Source organism: Acanthaster planci, linkage group LG12 (assembly GCF_054643075.1).
Source record: "Acanthaster planci isolate LZ-2023a linkage group LG12, COTS_SCS, whole genome shotgun sequence".
Taxonomy (NCBI): Eukaryota; Metazoa; Echinodermata; class Asteroidea; order Valvatida; family Acanthasteridae; genus Acanthaster; species Acanthaster planci.
In genome coordinates this window covers 14,798,054-14,820,171 of record NC_141788.1, presented here as the reverse complement: position 1 = coordinate 14,820,171, position 22,118 = coordinate 14,798,054, and the positions used below count along the sequence as shown (strand labels likewise).

General features: G+C 40.4%; 1 protein-coding gene across 5 annotated transcripts; it reads right to left on the bottom strand.

Moving 5' to 3' along the window:
• Positions 1 to 2,064: 2,064 nt before the first annotated feature.
• Positions 2,065 to 21,771, bottom strand: LOC110987233 (uncharacterized). Of its 5 annotated transcripts, XM_022249787.2 has the most exons (18): positions 21,621 to 21,769; positions 19,729 to 19,839; positions 19,234 to 19,320; positions 18,908 to 19,099; positions 18,276 to 18,394; positions 16,951 to 17,713; positions 16,067 to 16,214; positions 15,668 to 15,777; positions 14,583 to 14,747; positions 13,799 to 13,954; positions 12,191 to 12,274; positions 11,801 to 11,891; positions 11,175 to 11,600; positions 9,136 to 9,330; positions 8,116 to 8,263; positions 6,811 to 6,947; positions 5,390 to 5,470; positions 2,065 to 4,295 (listed from the first exon to the last, which is right to left on the bottom strand). In XM_022249787.2, exons 1-13 carry the CDS (start codon positions 21,694 to 21,696, stop codon positions 11,315 to 11,317), a joined length of 2,388 nt encoding a protein of 795 aa, XP_022105479.1. In that variant the 5' UTR covers positions 21,697 to 21,769; the 3' UTR covers positions 2,065 to 4,295; positions 5,390 to 5,470; positions 6,811 to 6,947; positions 8,116 to 8,263; positions 9,136 to 9,330; positions 11,175 to 11,314. The 5 variants fall into 5 exon arrangements, with proteins under 5 accessions (XP_022105479.1, XP_087000360.1, XP_087000359.1 ...); XM_087144234.1 differs by having other exon boundaries at positions 9,136 to 11,600; positions 21,627 to 21,771; XM_087144233.1 differs by having other exon boundaries at positions 9,136 to 11,600.
• Between the last annotated feature and the right edge of the window lie 347 nt (positions 21,772 to 22,118).

Sequence of the window (22,118 nt, the reverse complement as noted above, 5' to 3'; positions counted from 1 at the left end):
TGTGCTCCGGGTATAAATCCGGGAAGACAAACTTGGGTGGCACCACGCCCCCTATGCGCGTTCCGTTAAGCTCGACGAGCACATGCAAAATTCTGGGTCCAGTCTGGGTGTGTCAGTAGCGAAATGACAGCTGAGAAACCGGGTGGGGGTGGCACCTCTTGACTAAAGGCCAAGTCGGCACGGGAAACTGGCCGACGAAATTATTTGAATTGAATTAAATCTTTGACATTGGGCAGACGGAAATTATACATACTGATTCAACTCATTATCTTTATATTCTCAAATTTATCTACATGTACAAGCTTGCTTGCATTTTGAAAAGGCATATTTTCGATTTGTCTTAGTCTCTTTTTTCACGCTGTCCTAAGGAAAACTTTGATATTTTTCCAATGACTTTTATTTTCAGATTACGATATGTCATTTTAGTCTGCCTGAAAAAAAATCCCGAACTTTATTCGATGCAGCAAAGCGTGTGACCGGGTTCAAGCGAAAGGAGCGCGACTCAACAAGAGTTTTCCAAGGTCCTGGATTTTAGCTTTGCTATAAATATTTTAGATGGTTGTACCTTCACAAGTCCATAGATTAAAAATCATAGTTTTCGAGAAATCAATGTACATAAACGCCTCAACGCAAAGCCAATATATTGCAAATTTCCAACCTGCAAAACTGCAGGTTAACCAACTAGGCCCTCAGGCTAATAATTAGGCATACATGTTAAAGTGTCAGTCTTCACGTCACCTAGTACAAAATAATACATATAGGCTATAGTCAGTGCTGAAAAAAATAATATGCATAATTGTGTGCCGTCTCTGCAACTGCAAACATTTTTGCAGCAGCTTCAAAGAATTGGCAAGGCTCTACTGGATTTTCTCTGCCACTTAATCAATAATAATTTTGTTACCTAATATTCTTATGGCCCTCTTGACTACCTTCTTCACTGACGATTAATTCTCGCTGTGTTCCTGGACGTCCGACCGTGAAAATAAGTGTAAACCATGCGCAAGACTGTCTCCAAGGTCCATCACGGCCTCTAGTGCAGTTGATGCAAGAGAATTCCAAGGTAGTGCAACAGAAAGCCATCCGTTCCGTTTCATCCTTTTCCTGAAGTTGAAGTTCTGTCTACGTCCATTTATTTCTCGCATTTAATTCCATGGCATGTAAGCTGTCAGGTCCTTCTCAAATGTAACTTCTTCCCGTTAGTTTGACTGATAAATTTCCAACATTACATCCCAAATCAAAACCATCCTCATTTTGTTCACATTCGGTAACACGTGCTATGAAGTGGTGCGATGCGACGATTAGTTAGTTACCGGTAAATTATGCTCACTTTTTCTTATTCATTAATGCAATTACTGCAATCAGGAACCAGACTTAAATGGTAGTCTTGAATTCAGGCTGCGCGATAGATGCGAGTCTCTGGCCGTGAGGCCGGAAAACTTCTGTTCCCGGGATGTTTTTGTAATGGAAATCCGGATAAAAATGGGGAAAATGGCAACTGTCAAGGGGAGTACTGGAAGGAAAACATGTTTAACTTGTGCACATAGGCAGAGTGGATCCTGGAAGATGCCAACGGAGGCCATGGTCCTCAAATGGGAACTTTCTCTTGGTTTTGGAAAAATAAACAACGAAAGGTGACTTAGATCGTTTCTTTTCCATTCCTTTCTTTCCTTCCACATTTTTGTTACAAAGGCCACCAGATTAGCCTCATCCTCAAAAAAATAATGAAAAGTTACAAAAAGTAATGAAAATTCGCACGTTTTTGCCTCCGCCCTCTCCCCGTCTCTCGAAAAACTGGTTGTGGATCCGTTCTTGTGAATTTCAAATTGGGAAGTCTTGGTACAAGGCCGCGCCGCATCTGAAGTTGCCGCAACTGCGGCTTGTGAGTGGAGTTGTTAATCTGCTTATATAATTTTACCCGTTGACATTCTTCTTGAAATGGAAATGGAAAAACCTGCTAATCTGTACCACGATTTTATGCACCACCTTCTGTACGAACATATTTGTCAACAGTGGCAATATACAGAATTAGAAACATTTAAAGGAACAAAGCACAAATAAACTATATATGTGCCTCAATTTTATTATCCAATAAATAAGCAAAAAGATTTTACAAAAACAGGCGTCCCCAGGCATCCGTCAATCCATCCTAAGTGCATAGCAGAATTTACAAAGGATTTATTTACAATTATTTTGATGGTTATTTAAAATAAAGAACATCTGCATTATATGAGTTTAAGAGGGAAAGATGAAGTATACGTCAACAGGTGCTTCAATTTGCCCGTCATCTGACAGATTATGCCTAAATAATGACAACTCAATTGTGCCCTTAAAAACCTTAAAGACAAACTTCCATCTCCACGATTTGCATTTACTGGAAATATCACCTGAGTGCATATATACTTAATGCAAACAACTGAAACATTTTGCACTTAGTCATTAGGGCGGAAAGCAACTCAGAATATATTCTAAGCTGACGAATCCAATTTGAGGCATACATTACTACTCAGCATAGAGCTGTACTTTGCATACAGAGAAGAAACTACTTTTTAAAATTTTACACTTCCCTAGCTACCGCAGTATATACACACTACCTAAACTTAAATTATCAAGAAAATGTAATTTGTTGAGCCTCTCCATATTTTCTTTCACACTGAACATTTTGTACATGCAATGAATCTTTGCCATTGGCAAACAACATTTATACGAGTGAAACACACACAATTTATATTGCATCATTGAGAACAAAAGATTATCACAAACTGACTAAACTCATTTAATTCACACACGAGATGCACACATATCTACACGACAGACCAAGCTATACAATTTTAATACGAACAGGATTTTGCAGTTTTCCCATTTTATATTTCAGGAGGGTATCTAGTGCATGTACATGTATTCATTGTGACAAAAAAAACTTTTCAGGTTTTCTGATAAATATATTTCTTGAATAATGGACAGATCCTGCTGGAAATTGGCTTTCAAGTTAATCTGCCACCTTGAATATCAAATTGGGAATTAAATATCAAAAATCCCAACTGGGATTTTAAATAAAAGGACTTGTTCCTATTCACTGGTCTGAATACAGTGGGCCATATCCCTTTTAAACTTTGTATCTATTCACGTTTTTCCTGAAAGCAACCCCTGTAGCCAAGAGTAATTCATGATGACTGGACTGATCACTACCTTCTTACTCAAATAAGTCACAGAAGCCACTGTCACTGCACTGAAGCAGCCTTCTGCTGTGAAAAACATTTGCACAAGAATGAGCCAATCACAATAATTTCAAATAGCAAACAGACAGAGATATTCAGCAACACACATCTTTTCTTTAAATCATCTCAGCCAATCAGACAAGAACATACGAGCTACTGACCAATGAAACTTCTGAAGCCTAATGGCAGCTATTGTCCATGGTCACATGATCCTCTGAGGTTAGTTCTCTAGTGTGGGGTGTGGGTAGGGCAGGATAAGGTGAGGTCGGGTGAGATGGGGGTAGACGGTGACTTACAACTTTAGAGGTTCTGCATGGCAGCCACCTTTACATTCTACAACCAGAGGAAAACCCTTGAATAAACCAATGCGGGGGGGGGCTGACTAGGTGCCCCGATAGTATATGCAGTTATAAAAAATGAACAAAGAAATTGACTGAACTGTGATGAAACAGTGCAACATAAACGCAGCACTGGTTATCCCAATTCTCCTGTAACTGAGACATGTTTACCAAGGGAGAGAGATCCATGTTGCAACCAATCATACAAAACAAATTTGGAAATAAAAACCACAATAAATATTTTGACTCTCAAAATACTTCCCCCCAGCGATTCTCATTTGGAGCTGTAAGGCCCCATTCAGGTAACATTCAATGAACAGCTAAGGCAAGTTTGTCTTAATTTGAACAAAAAACACTGAAACTATCAGAACAATTCAAACAGCTTTTTTGTGTTCTACACTGCACACAACATCTTTACTCTGAACCTGAAGGCACTTTCTTCATTAAAACAGTACTGCTCTTCAAACTTCAAGCTTGCAACTGCAACATACTTCTTTTCAAGAATCATGCATTCTGGTGATAAATGAAAAGGGCAAGGAAATCAAAAACTAAGTTCTACAATTTCTGAATTTGATTTGTAACCGGCACTAGACTTTGAACACTTTTGAGGAGCCATGTCGCTTGTGTTCCTCCCTGCTTTTCTTTGGCGGTTTAGTGGCCGGGGTTCGGGAACGCTCTGTTGTTCCTCATTACGGTCAGTGTCCGTGGCCATGTGTGTCACCGTTCCATCCCTTTGTGATTTCTGAGAAAATAAAGGATATGACTGCTAAGAAATGGTTTGAATGTCATCCACTTGAACGAGGATACCTTTTTCAGACTTGTTGATGTTCGGAAAGAACCTTCTTGGCTCCCAAAAAGTCTTGGTGTTACGCACAGGACAGGTTCCACATCAACACGTTTGAAGAGTGGCATCATTAAGCAAAATGATAGCGAGCATTGTCTTGGCTGAAGATTTTCACCTCAGGCATTTAGGTGAAATCCTTTAAGTTGAAAGTGTATTTACAACACTATCAAGGAGGCACACAGGGAACCTGGGAAGGAAGCCTGAGGCATTTACATTTAAACCATGGTGGCAGCATTACATTTTCTATGTATCCAAGGCTGAGCCAAACATTCTGCCAGTTCCTTTGGGTTTTAACCTAAACAATAATGCCCATTTCAGACACATTGATGGTCAACGTCTCTGCAATGCTTTCGTAGGTCCAATAATAAAGGGTTACACTGGTGAAGGCACCTTGAGTACAATACATGGAGAACTTTGTGCTATTAAGATCCAACATCAGTTCCCTTTTAGGGCTCAAAGGGTCAAAATGTTGAATCATCTTTGCGAAAGCCAAATGGTTCATCACCAATTTCTTCAAGGCAGTAGGGCCTTAATTGATGCACTTTGGAATACTAACACTGCCAATCAGCTTCTTTTTCATTACACAAAGGCAAGAGTTCTTGTTCTACTGCTTGCTATTTTTTTAAATTCTCCGTTTGTCTACACGTTACAGGCAGTTTTCCCGCACAAAGATAGGTCCATATATCAGAGCATAACATAATATGTAAGGTCTCCTTAGCGTGTTACCTGACTTCCCCCCCCCAAGAAAAAAATCACAGATCCCCACAATTTTAAAACTTCAAAAAAGGTCATCACTTGTGGAGTAAAGCTTCAATAAAATGTGATTTCACACCTATGAAATACTCAACTGGACTTTGTTCCCTCTGACTACGATTTGAAGTGTTATTTTTACAAGCAGAAAAATGCAGAAGTTGCCAAAAAACTAACAGTTAGTGTGCACTGAAAGTCAACTCTCAATCAATGGACAAGGCAATGGTCAAATTGTGACTCACCTTGTTACCACAATGTAATTCAGACATTGAAATCTCTTCAATGAAGTTGGACGGGACCAATGAACCCCTCTTGTTTTGCACCTGTTAAAAAACGATCACTCTTCAATTCAAATTGGATGATATTTGGAATTTTTCAGATCCAGATTTAAGTTGTTTTAGGACCTACAGTTTATACAGTGGAATACCCCTAGACCAAATACAAAGGGGTCCACAAAAATGTTTACTTTAGCAGTCAGTATAGTGGTCCTTTATAGCAGTTGTTCAGTATAGCAATTTTCAATCACAGATGCACCCATGCTTAACTTGTCCTGCCCATTCAGACACATGGGTGGCCTGCCCCACAAATGTTTCGATGTGAGGATTTTCAGCCCATTACATGCACCTAAAAATAAAAGTTAAAAATTTCTTAGATATATCTTTATCTCCTTTCATGTTTTCCTTGAGTCATTGCTTAAAATCACATGCGACAGCACTGTACGGATACACTTGTTCCTGCTGGTAACATGGCACTTAAATATGGGCCGTGTCAGGAACCATTCTAATACAGTAGCAATGGAAGCACATGACATATGTCCAAAGTCTGCACCAAAATATCGGGCAATAATTTTTGAAAATGATCAAAACAAGCAAGATATTTATCAAAGATTCTTGCAAATTAGGTAACAAATGCCAGGGTGTATCTGCATATTTTATTTCAGCTATGGTGATTTCTTTTAGTTCAGATCTTCCGGCTTTGTAGCAGTTATTGTGCAAAGTTTTCTACATCAGAGTTGCCAGTGTTGCCTGGACCAATTGGCAGCCAGTCTACATGACCACCAGTGCATACATCAACATACATATACGCACTGTACACTACCCTCAAATGATACAGACTGTGCCACCTGATGGCTATGCTTTGTTCCATCATGAATACAGTTTTCCTTGACCTTGGAGTTATTATCAGCAGTCCTACATATTTTTCTTCTCTTTAAAGCAAATATGTAATGTATAGTAAAAGTACACAGAAAATGTAGGAGCTAGTTGTGTTCAACTGTGCTTTCTTAGGCACCTTACAAGAAAACATTTAGCAAACCTTTATAATGGGAATATGTACAGTTTTTATGTTTTTGTTTTTTGAATCACAACCGTTCCATGTTTCCTTCAAAGTTTACAAACAAAATATCTAGAATTTCTTTATACCCAAAGTCCAACTTTTTCTGATTGTCCCCTTTCTCATTTCATAAAATATGACCTCCCCCAAAAATATTTAAATTCCCCCGACCTAATGCTTGAAATTTGGTTTTAACTGAGTTTTTTACAACATTTTCACAACCATATTCATGTCCCATGAAACTGAGCTCAGCCTGCTTCCTGAATGATGCATAATATCACAGTATTGCTTGACTTTCCAATGAAACTGATTTCCAGAACCTTTTCCTCACCTTTCTCCTGTCCATCCATCTGGCCTGATGATGGTGCCATAGACCAGGATTATTTCTCCTTCTTCCGAGGCTAGCTTGTTGATTAGATAATGATTCAGGGACTGTCAAATGAGGTTGAAGTTGTACACTGCAATGAACTGCATCAGAAAAAAAAGGGATGAAAAATATCTAAGAGGTGATTGTCAAATTTGCGCTTTCTAAGCAAAGATAAATCTCTGAATTTGGTCACAACCATAGTACACAACATGAATGCTGTATGGCAACTTTTATCAAGAAATGCAGTCTCTAAATGCAACTGTACCACATTAAGAATTGCTTTATTCCCCATTCATAAATACCTCAGTTTCGCTATTCAACAATGCAAATGTAACCATGATGCCCGCTGAAATTGATAATGCCTGCTGCATTGAAAATGCTCTGGCACCTGGATATGAGACAGTTTAATCCCTCCCTATTGGTAAAGAGCTATGTGCGCGACGAAGTACGCATAAAACGCCACATGTGCACCAAGTCCATATATTCTTCTGGACAACTTACACAAGGAATATACCATTAAATGGATGGGGGTGTTTGGAAAAATGAAAGTAAAATTCTAGAGCAACATCATTGGAATTTTATTCTTCTTTTGACTCTCTGACTGAAAAAAAAGGTATTTGTGAATGGGAATAAATATGTGCTTGGCAAGTCTTAAACTAACGGTTAAGACCGGCACAGGAGAGTGAACGCTGATAATGCCCTCGTCTGCGACTCAGGCATTAGTCGCATCCATTCTCCAGAGCCAGAAATGAGTGTTTAAGACCGGCCGAGCACATATTAATTTCCTTATGTGGCACTTCTATGACCCAGTCGACAATAAACACTTTCTGGTGTCCCAAGGCAAGGCATTTTGTCACCAGTTGCTTCACTTCTTACCATGCTTACAGGAGTTTATGTATAGCATCTGATAGTAATGGGTCAAGTTTTGTAATGGGTCAAGTTGAATTGATGGGACTGGAGCTGATATATTCCTCACAGAACTGCAGTGGTCATAGGAATTACTAAGTGCAGTCTACACAGTGAGCTGGTGCAAAGACACTTTGTATTTTCAGTGGCAAGTCTGCAATTATGCACGCATTATAAACCATAAATTTATTATCGGGGCTGCATGCTCGTAGTGCCACTTTATATGTATACGAACCTATGCTTTAGTGAGGGGAGTCTCAGGCCTGAGTACTGAAAATGAACAATGCGCAACAAATCAGCAATGCTTTGCCGCTTTTGAAAAGACTCAGATGCAGTAGTTAGTGAACAGGTGAATGGACTCACCAGTCATTCTTGCAACTCCTTGCCGAAAACAGCGGATCCATCTGACATGCCTTCACCGCGGCCGACCATCCTCAGGGAGTCTGACCACAATGATGAGAGGATGCCAGGGTCCTCATAAACCTCACAGTGATGACAGGGGTAGCATGGCCTGTGGTTGAGACAGGCTGGATACTAAATGACTGAATGGTGTACATGTTAAGTTCTACTAGAGTCCGGCAAGAAAAAAGTACGTAGCTTATTGTGAGGTGTGACACTGATTGAAAAGCATCCAGAAATTAGCACATCAGAAAGCAAACAACTGTTTCTACTAGGACCGAGAATCAAACTTTGAATATTGTGGATGCTTATCTTACAACATGCATTTTTTAACCATTTTACTTGGAAAGAGCTTCACAAATGCAATCACAATTAAAAGAAGACGACCTTATTGAAGATTAAGAAGTGGAAAATTGTCATTACCAACAGAAATGCATAAACAGTAACTATAATTAGGTACAGCAAACTGACAAAACTCTGGGGAAGACAGAGCAAAGAAAGAGTGCATGGCCAACAGAAGCAGTAACAGTGCTGCCCGCGTGCCACATTCCACCAGAACTATACATGCATCTGTATCTTTTCCTCAAAAGTGGCAACTTATTGAGGATACTTGAAATATGTTCAACCTTTTACAGAGTCGAGTATTGTAAAATGGGCCTAGAAGATATCAATGGACCTAGAAGCCCTTTTGGCGACAGTGTTTGAATTCACTTTGTGATCTTTCTCCTTGGCAGCCTTTTACTGATTTTGTTCATCCTGTCTGTGCATTTATTTTAAGATATAATGTCTTTTATTGTATAAAATTTTCAACTTTTTTTGTGCATCGCGGGCATGATATCTCTGTGTTTATACTTCGTAAATTGTCTGAATAAACTATTATTATTAAAAAACTTTTGGAAACACAACAGAATTCCAATAGGACATACACAATATTGTCTTGATAATGTCTTAGATGAAATTCAAACTTAGGGAAAAAACGTTTACCTTTGTAAGATGGGGCATTTGTAAGAAGTTGTTTCTGACGTCCATCATCAAAGATCTCGTAACTATTAGTACTGACGACTTCCAGCCCTGCCAATGCTCTGGCATAGACCATTCAGGTCTGGAGGGTGCCAGGTCAAGACAACTCTGTGGCAACCTACGACCTCTGACAACCAGACTGAGGAGACTGAGAGGTGCCTGCAAGCAGCAAAATACACGTACAAATTAAGGCTGTATCATACTTGGTGTAAATTAGCATACCAAAATGCAAATTTGTGAAAATCAGATAAAATATTCCCACTGCAAATTTGCAAAAGCTGAACACATTTCAACCTGACTGAAAGTTTGCTGCAAATCTGTTGTGACATCAAATTTGCTTTCCTTCCACATTTACTCGACTAATGAACCAGTCTTCAGGCTTGGCTTTTAGTTTTAAGTTTATCAAATGGTATACGTTACTGCCTAACATTAAAACTCATTCAGTTAGGAAGGAACAGTATACTTTCAATGTTATCCACAACTGTTTATATGATGTGACGCACTAGACAATGGCTTTTGGACATGTATCCACACAGTTACAATGTTGAGCTGAGACGCATTTGTTGAAACTTTGATACAGGAATGACACAATGAGCAAAAACACAGGGATTCTTTTAGTGTGCTGATCAATCTCTCTAAGCTAAATAATGGGCAAAATGCCACATACTTGCCCAAACCTTGCATTGAAGCAACTATTGGCAATAAAGCACAGCATCATTTCACTTGGTTTTGTCTTATAATGTGTATGATTATTTCCCTTTTTTATTACTTGGGTAAGGACAATTGCATTTGCTTTCACATTCATATGACTTCTGTGCTTACATGGCCTGGCCTGGCCTGAGTGACCAACCCACCAAGCCTGCTAATTGGAGAAGTATCCCACAATGCAATGGACAAAAATCGAAGCTAACTTGAGGGGTGCAAAGGAAATTTGATGCCATTGCAAATAATTCAGAAAAATGGTGGCATGTAGAAGTACATTGGCTTCAGTCACGTGGTATGTGAAATAAAGGCCAGATAATGAGTGGATGTCTCTTGCTTTGAACAGTTCAAATTCAAGTTGCAAATTTTATCTCAGTATGACCCCTTGACCCGGCTGGGGCACTTTGAGAACTCAAGGATCACTCATTTATAAATATATATTTCGCACACTTAACTTAACGTATGACACGTATCACAACCAACTCATCAACACTCAAATCGCAACAGATTTGTTTCAATTTGGGACAAGTTTTTTAAAACACAGAAAATAGCTGTCTGTAGTTGTTTTACAAGAAGCTTGTCATATCACAACCTATGTATGGTTATTTGTATAAAAGCTTCTTGGATTTAAAATATTCAATGACTTTGAAACATGAATGTCAACGCATAATTGTTTTCTGCCCTCGCCCAGAAATGTCACTCCTTGGACAATAGAATGTGATTATTGTGTGTAATTCAAAGTCCCAGATTCCCAGAATCCAGGTTGGAGTAATGGCACTTCCCTTGGCTTCCACCTTCTCAAGAATCCGGGTTTAAACCTCATTCTGGCCGACATGGATTGGCTATTCAGACCCCAGTTAACTCCTTGGGTTTTCCACTGGAATTTTATCTGGGATTTTCCTCCCACATTTAAAACTGAACACTTGCCTCATCCTACCTGCAGCTGTAATTTATATGAGATTCTATATCCTCACATTTCCCATGTAGTTAATGAATGCACATTAACCTTCCTATGCTGAAGTCACTCTTTGGATCACTTGGTAAACACCTCAAAGAAGCACAGCTGTGTTGTGTTGTGTTGTGTTGTGCACTGCACCAACAGTCCCTCACAGGAATATCAGATTGCCCTTTTGTGCTGCCCAACAACTGTGCTTCACTGTTTCATGTGCATAATTGTGCAGTAAACCAAATGCAAAGAAGAGGACTGCACAAAAGACCCTGGGTCATTTTGTGCTGGCAATCTACTGTGTACACACTGAACCTGTGCATGTTTGAATTCCATATAGAAAATACATGCTCACCAGTGACTGTGGGCATTTGTGCACATTTGCGCTGCAAAACTAAAGGAGGGTTAAAAACAGTAGACATGGCTCCCATTGATACGAGTTGCTTCTCCTATTAGTGTCACTTAGTGGTGGCCAGAAATTGGCCCAAAAAACCTTCAAAGCTGTGAACCAGAAATCTGTGACTGATGCTTCATCATCCAGCCTCTATAATCCGAGATGTGTCCGCGGTCAGAAGCAAGGGGCCAATCGAGGGACGCCTCGTGATTGACGGTCAATTTCATCAACTCGGCCAGCTCCCAGTGCACACCAGGGTTGTTCTCCCCTTCTTCCTTCGTCAATGTCAGGTGGCAGAGATGGCTGCTTCGGCGGCCTTGCTTGGTGCTAGCTAGGAATGCTTGGCTGAACTCGTCCATCCCGTCATGGGTAATTTCACTGTTGAAGCTATAAAGTGACGAGGAATTTGGTTAGGCACTGTCCATGAAGTATGTCCGCATGAAGGGGGGAGGGGTTGAAGAAGCTGCATACAGGTTGTGTGCAGGGGGAAGGAGGGGTCAAAGGCAATACATACATATGCAAGCTCTCTCAACAAGAAACATGTTCTCAGATTCCCCCCCCCCCGAGACGTACACCTACACGCTCACCTGATGTCTAGGCACAGGTTGGAGGCTTGACTGTTGATTTCTGGCAAGGAATTCACAAAGGCAGTGGCAAGCAGATGTAGACACTCATCAGCTTTGACGTATCCCAAAATGACAAAGAAAGAGAACACTCAGTTATGTACAAATATAACCTTTATCCACAGTTAACACATCAGAAATTGGTGAGTGAAATTTCTTCAATAATTTAAGCATAAACATTCTACTGTGTGCCTTGTTATACAAATATTCCATGTTTGTCCCATGAACTAATCAAAACGCTATGACATTGGGCCTGTACTTCAGTGGAATTAAATGTAACTTGACACAAGAATGTGCACTGTTGACATTTATGCCAACAAGTGCCCTCCATACAGAGTGTATTCTGGTACTCACTCAAATGATTGGCTGCCAGAAGAAGCTGATGAAGGGAACAGTTAAGGCGCAAGGCTTCCACGAAATCTGTGGCATGGGCCCAACCTAAGTAAGAAAAAAAAAGTGTCACAGCAGATTTCATGAAAATTGCCTCTGGCTACCAAGGGAAATGTGGAATTAAAACAAAGTATCTGACACTAGCACTTGGGACATGGGGTATCGTGGTTACTTCAGGCTGATTGCAGCCATGAGCATTTGTTGTGTCCTTGGGCAAGTTACAAATTACCCGTACTTGCTTCTCTCTCCCTTCCCTCTCTCTCACCCCCTCTCTTGCTCTCTCCCCCTGTCCACCTAGAGATGTCAATGGGCTCCTCATGTCTATGAAGGGCAGATACAGGAGATTATTGTGTCTGATCAGCTGTTTGTGCCTGAAATGGCAACCTTGAGCTGCATACTCCCCGGGAATCTGAGATGGTATTCAGGACAGTTTCTAGGCCTGTTGAGCAATGCTAATAATGATGCTTTGCACCTCAAGGTCTCATTTACAGTGAATAAGTTTTCATTATAATTATATTCATGGACAGAGATTTTTTGTCACATGCGGGGGAACTGAAAGCTCAGTACATCCTCTATTCCAGGTCAGATTGTGACACTGGCAAGTGCAGCACCGGTGGTGCAGGCTACAGGTGTGCATACAGTCAGTAACTTGAAAAATTGGGGGGGGGGATGATTACATTGGTAATATCCCCACCAAGAGTGGGGGGATATATCCCTTTCACCCCCAGGATCTCTGCCTATGATTATACATGTATTTATCATTATTAATATAACACAGAATGTGACTTTAGAAGAAAACAAACACTTCAGAAAACCTACATAAAACTAGGGATCAACTGATACAGGTTTTAACTGCCGATCCAATGTCCAATGTTTTAATCGGAACCTTGGCTGATGTCCAATCCTATCTAATGTTTTTCCAACAATAACTGAAAACGCAACCTTAACAGGATGTAAGCTTGCCCCTAACAACACAAAACCAGCGTACTCCCTTAAAATGTCACTTGTACACTAACTGTGCCTTCGAGTTGTTGCAGCATGGATCGCACAGATGTAATTTTTGGGGATACTTTACATAAGTCTACCCATGGTATAATTGTTAATTTATCACCATAATTGAAAAAACCTGAGTTTGTATGAATGCTCAAATAAAAGATATGAGATTTGTGTTTGCCAAAATTGATTGCAGAATGCGCTCCTTTTTCATTTTAACATTGACACCATCAAATCGTCAAGGAAGGTCAAATTTTGTTTTGCTGATGTCCAATGTTTTGCTGATGTTGCCGAACATCGGCCCGATCCGATGTCTGATCTGATCATCGGTTGATCCCTACATAAAACAAATCAATTCATTAAATTCACATCATATTTTACTGGCTACTCAACATGCTTCTCAAAAAAACAACCACCAACATGGGCAAGGTAGTTCACAGAAATAAATTGCACAGTTAAACTGCAATTCCTCTGTATCTGTCCTTAAAGTTTTCCCTAATTTGAACCCAAAATCTGAATATTTCACTTGCAGCACACATGTACCACAGCCCTATCAAAACAATCCAAATCCAGACATACCTGTCAATGCAAAACCACATCCACCCAAATTCAATTTGGTGAGATGGCCACTTTGCATGAGTTGGGCCAGGCCAGAATAACCAGCTGGAGTGTAATGACTCATGTGAGGGCAATATCCATTACGCACCACACTCAATTCACGAAGACATTTGCTTTCTGGACGGAAAAAGATCCACTCAACAGTCAACAACATTGCTCATTGAATTTGACTTGAACGTCTGTGACCATGGTATGTCATCAATTTAAACACTCCCCTAGCCCCCAAAACATTAACACATTGACTGCCATGCATAATTTCATTAGGAATTCAAATTTGCAGGTGTGCATATTTAATAGGTTCCTTTTCGGTGTCTGTCTGAACATGAGCATTATACAGGGGTATGTCCTCCACACTGCCAGCAGCGCATTTGTTGTGTTCTCAGTGATGCCAGCATATTCAATTTACAATACAAAAGCCTTTCATTTCTTACAAGTATACTCTTGGCAGAATGCGGTACACCTGTTACTACATGTACAAGTATACTCATAGTCGGCAGTCAATAGTGAAATAATCCCGGAGTGAAGTGGTTAAACCATTATGCTCCATAAACCACCATAGCAGCCTTTAATATAGTCCACTAATTACGATGGTTTGATGCTTGTTAAAAAACCAAGTAACACGAAGACAGGAACAATGACAAATGAGGATCAGTTAATCACAAAGATTGTTTAGCATTCATAACCTGAACACCCTTCTCCACTACCCAGAAAGAAAAAAAAGAGACAAAATGAAATTAGAAATTACCTTTTGCATGGATGAAAAGGCTGTCCACTTTTGGTGTCCTCAGCTGGCAGTACTCCAGGTTTAGCACGGTGATGGTACAATCTGGCTGCAAGAGGGCGCACTCCAGGTAGTGAGGGGAAACCAACTGGTGGTACTTTATATCAACCACATTCATGTGAGCGAAAACTGTTCCAAAGGGCATGAGTAGAACAGGATCAAACTATAAATCACAACGAAAGTAATAAATAGGGCTGTGCCGATTATTTGAAGATATGATACTTAATCAAATGTCCCAATGTTTATATTTGCAACTGATTATTCCGCGCTGAAAACAAAAACAAGCAGTAAAATGAAAAACATTAAATAGCTTGGGCAGAAAAATTGCATTCTAAAGTACATGTACATGTCAAGATGCACATGGCCAAAAATGATTTTTCACGTTTAAGTTTCGGAAAATATGAATATTTCATTTCTGCTTTTGTATGAGACAAAAAATGCCTGTACATGTCCTCATGATCAGTGAATTTTGCCTATAATCTCAAGACGGGTGAACAGGTGGCTGGATGAACCACTGTGATGCATTCAGAGCTGCAGAGCCCCACACACTGTTGATAAATATGAGGCCCAACAACATGTGTGGATGGTAGTATATTAACGGAAAACTTCAACTTTTGAGATGACAAGATATGATAGCAAACATTTGATGAGGCACAGCAAAATGCCACAAACACCGACTTATTAAAGCTTGAGCTTTCATTTGAACATTTGAGTAGCATTTCTCATCACAAACCCATATTTTTCAATACTCTAGCAGGCACCCAGGGAGTGATTTTTGCTCCACAACAGCAGCAGCCAAATTTAAGTTGAACATAAAAAACAATGCTCAACTGCCAGAGACTTCTCAGACTTTGTGTTTGCGTGCAAAACAAATGGGGGAATAGCATGTTTTTTCGACCAAATTTTGCACAAAGTGCAGTGGATTAGGAACTGGTTTTATACAGTGCATGGGTCTATTTGAGGAAGATCCCCTTCAAAAACAAAACCAAACACCAACAAAAATAAAAAAAAACACAAAAACACGAAAAGCAGGCAGTCTACGAGCTGACCATCTTTTGGCAGACGCCTCCGGCCAAACTGAAGGAATCTCCCGCTGTCTGTGTCTCTGAGAAGGAATCGAAAATTAGTGCTCTCCAGCTCTAGTGTCTTGAACTCTGATCTGTAAGGGAGAAATGAGAATCCACACAAAAGCCAATTTTACTGAGACATAAAGAAGAAGTGCAGGGGATGCTACAGAAACAAATAAAACAAGAAACAAAATTAAAGACAAGAGACGGAAGAAAAATGACCAGACATCAATGACCGACCACAAGACCAACCCAACCAAACAAAACGGAACACAACAGACTCCTCACATCAGCCATGGAAACTGCTATCTGGGACTGCCAAAAAGAACATCACAAAGAGCATCTCAGATTTTACAAGCACCTCTGACAATTGAAACCAACCTTATTAACAGATCACTCAGCCAGCATACAAAGCTAAATTCATCAAAAAAGCTCCCCTGAATGCGCAGCCTCTGCAATGAAGGAGTGGGTCTCTGGCCCTTAATCAGTCTTGAAAGAACCTTGATACAAGTATTCTCCCACGTTCCTCCTGGAAAGAATTCAAACAAAACACAGGCAAGTAGAAACTTTATAAACTTACACAGTATGTTCTATAACAAAGGGCTCCAGATAGGCACATTGCACTGCCTGTGTTTTCCAATTGATATTCACATAAAGACAGCAACAGTATCAGTGGGTTTATTTTGGTCAAAGTATAATCCACATCAAACATTATGCATATCAATACCACATGTACATGTAGGTCCTAATCACAATTACATTGGTTTTAAGTCAGACTGTCAGAGCAACTTTTCTCAACATACATGTACCATTTCTTTAATTGAGTGAAAAATCTTCCACTGTGCATAACCAATTGCCCTTTAAGCAATACATTCAAGTACAAATAAAAAAGCCTCCTACTAATCTCTCAGAATACCTAATTCACCATTTTGAAATCTGGTTTAACCATTTATACTGATCATTTACATGTACATGTAGTTACTGTTCTGTCTGTTTTGGACATGACCTCATTATGATTAATATATGCCATCTGGAAGTGATTTCAAAATATCTCTGTAGATACACGCAATGGGCTAATGGTTCGAAGGCAAAACTGACACCAAGTCAAACAAAGCCAGCTTGTTGATGACTACCTTCCTGCAAATGATTAATCAAAGGATGCTCTTGGTCAGGTTGGTGAGGTCAGTGAACACAAGAAATTTTATTGACATTGGTGACACAGCAATGAAAAAGTGTCAATCTGACACAGACACAAACAAAGTTACCAGTCTTTGAAGCGTTCACAAATTCAAGTTCTCTCAGGCCTGGCCATATGCTAAACAGAGTCTCCAGCATCTGGGTGTGATCTGACTGGTTTTTGAAGAAACAATCATAAAAGACCAGATGCTGTATGCAGTGGTCGGCAGTCCTATGGCACCGATGACTGTGAGGGTCAATGTGGGAAAACAGAGAGGCGTCTTGAGCACTTTGGCCATCCAGGTCAGATTCTGGGGTAAGTGCGCCAGTGAATAATCCACAGCAGCAACAACACAGCCTGTCATAAACTGGTCTTGGAACAGATTTTACAGCGTTGGTCTCTTGATGAGATGATGCATGGGGACAACTGATGTCCAGATTGACTGTATTTGACTGGGCTCTGGTACTGCATGGGTCCTCCTGAGAACCTACAGCCTCCCCTTGAGGTATCTGGCAGAGCTGTGGCATGACACAAGGAGCCTCCTCGGTGCTTATCGATTCCGAGTGAGAGCTCAGTGGGTCGCAGCATTCTTCCCTGCAGCACGGCACTGCAACATGCCCGCCACCACTTTCCACAATCTCACCCAGCACTCCAGAACACACCTTGAAGATCTTGAACAACTCGGCGGCCGCCTCACACAAGGGATGCTTCAGAGTGAACTTTCTCAAGACACCCTGATGAATCAGAAACTCCAGGAACTGCTGCAAGATGCTCTCATACTTGGGTAGGTAGTCAGTCAGCACCAGCTCTCTCAAACTCTTCTGTAGAATCTTCATTATCTCCTCATTCCTCTGCAAAGAGAACAAATGAACAGTGCTATTAAATCTGATATACAAGTATGTACATGTAACATCAGCAGACCAATGCACATTAACCCTACCCACCCAGATCCTTCAAATAAAAACAAAAGTTTAAATGAGGACTTTGAAAAGGATCCAGTACGGTAGAACTCAGCAACTACAATTTTGCCAAGACCTAGTTCTTGAAAGTTGAATTCAAATTAATGTATCATTAATAAGCCCACAGTGGAGAATTTTGAAGGATGCAAAACTTTTCCGCAGCAAAAATGCCTGAGGGTGTGAGGATTTCCCAAAGTTGCACAGCCTCCTCTGTCCAAAGTAACCAGTGTTGGTGTCGAGACCATCACTAGACCAGACACAAGACCATGCACAAGACCAGTCACAAGTAACAGGGTGAAAAATAGGAAAGGAATGCTTTTGTTGCAGTTCATTTGAATAGCTTGTGACTTGAATTCAGACTGGAAAATAGGGTTGGTCGTGTGGTCTTGAGAAGGTCTTAAGTGGTCTCGGGTACAATACTGAAAATAACACACATTTAAATTTGTTTGCTGACCTGAACATAGGGAAGAAGATCACTGTGAAGAACCAGCAAAGATGGAAAGAAATCATCCAGCGGTCCATGAGTGGAGAGTGGATTCCCTAAAATGTCCAGAATCTTCAAACTCAATGTGTCTGCAATAAGTGGAGACTTCAAGATTAATGAGGTTCCTATTATAAAGTTACAATGTATTTCAAAAAATTGGTATGACATCTCTTGTGCTGTGGACGACATATCAACAAACACAACTTCTTAAAATTAAACTGCGATTCGGTGTAAAGAATTATATGAACTGCATAGAGATGACTATAAGCTTTTTAATTGATTGATTTCTTAACCGTTGGCAAAGGAATCTAGAAAAGCCAACAGCCTCCTTCATGCTTCCAATATTTGAGTCTTTAACCATTACACAAGTTTTTAACTTGCATAGATGGCTACGTGTACATGTTAAAAAATCAATACTTAAACTTTGTTGGAAATTTAACACAAATGAACCCCCCCAAAAAAAGAAAACGGGAAAATGTAAGAAGGTGAGATCAAGAAACGTGTTTGTTTTTTACTTGGCTTATTAACAGCAGTTAATAAACATTACTTCAGAGCGCAAGTGTAGAATAAGTCATCTGCTTAGAGGCAGAATGATCACTCACCTTGCTCTTCTATTCCCTCACTTGGTGAGGGACCCAACTTCTGGAGCTCTTGCTCACACCTCTTGTCAAGAAACCTCTGTCTCCAGTCCACATTGGCCAAACTGAGGTCATGGCAAGAACACTGTCTCGCCAATCTATCTTCCTGGAAAGCCTGACGATAAAACTTCAACCAGTATTGTTGCACATCAATACCTGGGGAAATATGGGAGAAAAACAAATACCAAGAGCCAACTTCAGATTACTTTTTAGTCAGGTACACTGTAACTATTAAAAATGGCAATAAAGCACCCATGGACCAAGAGAACAGAACAAGGATATGGATTTACCTTTCCCACAGAGAATCCGATGTAGTCTCGCCAAGTCATCTATGCTCAGCACAGGTGCAAGGTCTCTCAGGAGACGAGAGGGGAATGCTGAAATATGCATCGTGTGAAACAAATGGAGAATACATGTAGCTGTCAGCTATCCAACTTAATCTACTCCTGAGTTACCTCTACCCTAGAAGCATGGGGATCATCACTCTGCCTCTCTGCAAGACGGCGAAACTTTAGTTTAGCACCATATTGTTTGGCACTGATTTGCATCTACCTTGCAAATGCACATTAAGTTTCTTGGTATTACATCTAACCTATGGACTTTGCAAAGTACTACAGTAGAAGTAAAAGTGTTACGCCGAGAACTATTGGCATTGTAATGCTCGGCTATAACTACCCAGTACTTCTAGGGGTACCTTAATTATACATGTACTGTACGTGTAACTGAAAACGCTGGAAATGAAAGACCATCATTATCATCATTTCTCGATCATATTCACCACCCACCTTCCAGACTACAAAGGTGAATGTGATTCCTTGCCACCAACTCAGAGATTTGTTGCAAGCAAAACAACTTCAGACTTGCAACCTCTGCAAACTGCATCATCTTCACTTCAGCTAAAAAGCCAAACAATGAGGAAGGAGACACTGTTACTTCTTAGGCTACTTGGATCGGTGTTTGAAAACAGTCAGTTTACAGTCCACTGTCAGCTTGGCAGTGGCGTACCTAGGGTTAAATTTCTAGGGGCACCCTGGGGGTGCACACATTTTTTCAAGGGGGCACCACATGAAAATAAACTGCAGCTGCATTTCAAAGAAGACTTATTCACAGAGTTTAAATGGGGGAACATGCCCCCCCCCCAGGTATGCCACTATAGTCAGGTTTGTTGAAGGAAATGGTGTACCGTTAAGGTCATGAGAATAGAAGTCGAAGATTTGCATCTACCGCCCGCATGTCCTGACACCAATGCCCCCCCACAAAATCACTATTTACAAAAATTTCATTATTTGCAAGAAAAAGACACAAAATTAAAAAAATCACTGTTCCGAATCTTCTAGCTGCTGTATAAAACACCGTATTTATGCACTTCATCCAAACTTAGCTCAGTTTGGCTTTCACAGGGGATCGGTGGGGGGTGGGGCATGGAGGGTGCACACTCCCCCTTTTTCCCCAAATAAATAAAAAAGAAGATAAAGAGGGACGAAAAAAGACGGGTTGTACTTCCTAAAATTGCACCACAGAGCATCCACATGTAGAATACAAAATGGTTCTGCACCCCATGCTGTACGGGCATTTTACCATTTCAGCTTTAGTTCACACCCTCCCATTGGAAAATCGGGGACCACACCCCCTTTAGGAAAATCCTGGATCCGCCCCTATTCTGTTTGGTACATGTATGTCCAGATGTCTGCTTGAGCTATAACCAACCCACTTGTTTGGATCGGCTTGCACATTTATTATATATGTACATTGTACAGCAGGTTTTTTGTTGTGACGATCCCTATAGAGTACTGAAGTGTGACGTCACTGTGAACCAGAAAGTGTAGTGCAAACAAATGGAGTACGTGCGCATGTTGGTTCATGCGCTGATTCTCGCTGTAATGCCTTTTACACACGCAGTTGTACATGTACGAGTGACGTAGACACTTCGGTACTCTGTATTATAGAGAGGTTCTGCATGGAGTGCCCTTACAGAAGACAGGTCTTTAATTTGTTCCTGTGTGATATGCTTGAGTAGACACTGCAGTACTTCATTTTCATCTAAATCTAAATAACAAAATGTGTCCTCTGTGAGGGCGTTCCATGGATGCCTTCTATAGTATTTGCCCTGATCCATGAACTGATCATCTGGATTAAGCCGGATCTAGGCTACATTATGTCAGTAGCTCACCCCTCATCAAGGCTTTTGGTTGTCATTGGGCAGAACTATACTTGAAAAGTGTCCGTACTTGGAAGTTGAAATAATATAATGAAAAACAAAAAAAAAATTTCAGGCGTTTTTGAAATTGTTAGGATGCAAATCTACAACTTGCCAGTGTTTTCTCAAAGTGACGAAAACCACAAACATATCAGTTTTGTCATACTCAGTCATATGACCAAACTGACATTTTTTCAATCTTGAATTTTTCCAACCATTTTAATTCCATTGATCCAAAGAACAAATCAGCACAGTTTCAAAGCAAAATATTGTTTACTTTCCTAGTAACTGTACAGTGTAACCAAACAACTAAACAAAATTAATAACGTGGGGTTTGTCGTCCGCCCAACGACGGGGACGACAAACCCCGTATACGGTGGGTAACCGAAGTCATGGAAGTGCTGAATTAAAAGTATGTGTATCACTTTTATCATGTTTAGCTTACAAATCAGTCCATGAATCCCTCATACTCGTACTCACTCGCACCTAACGCGTAATCTCTTTTGCCGGTGATTTCGATTTCGGGATACCAACCACACTTGTACTTTAGTACCATTTACATGTACATGTACATGTACTGTACTTCACTACAAACTTTGATATGTATTTTGTGTGCGACGTGTTTTTGGTCGCACGCTTCCGGGTCTTAAGATTGGAAGAGCGCCACCAGCTGGCTAGCCAGCTACATGCTGGCTAAGGCCGTGTCCGAAACGGGCTACCAGAGCTACGGCTAGGTCTATTGTCTACGCGTCTCCACATATTTCCAATGGAGCGAAGACCTAGACCTAGCTCTAGACTAGAGATTCGGATGCTGCCTCTGTTTGCCCAAGATTTTGGGGCCAGTGCTGATCAGATTATCAGATAATATGGAGGTCAATGTTGACACCCGTCTTTTGTGAATAGACTTTCACGCCTGCTGTGGTAAAAAAATCCAGCCTAAATCTCAGAAATATTTTCAATGAGCAAATCTTGGTTTTG

Coding starts and splice junctions, on each gene's coding strand:
- LOC110987233 (XM_087144233.1), bottom strand. CDS start 21,696: ATGGTACTAAAGTACAAGTGTGGTTGGTATCCCGAAATCGAAATCACC. Junction 19,321..19,728: donor TCACCTTTGTAGTCTGGAAG/GTGGGTGGTGAA, acceptor TGCATATTTCAG/CATTCCCCTCTCGTCTCCTG. Junction 12,275..13,798: donor ATGTGGTTTTGCATTGACAG/GTATGTCTGGAT, acceptor TTTCTTACTTAG/GTTGGGCCCATGCCACAGAT.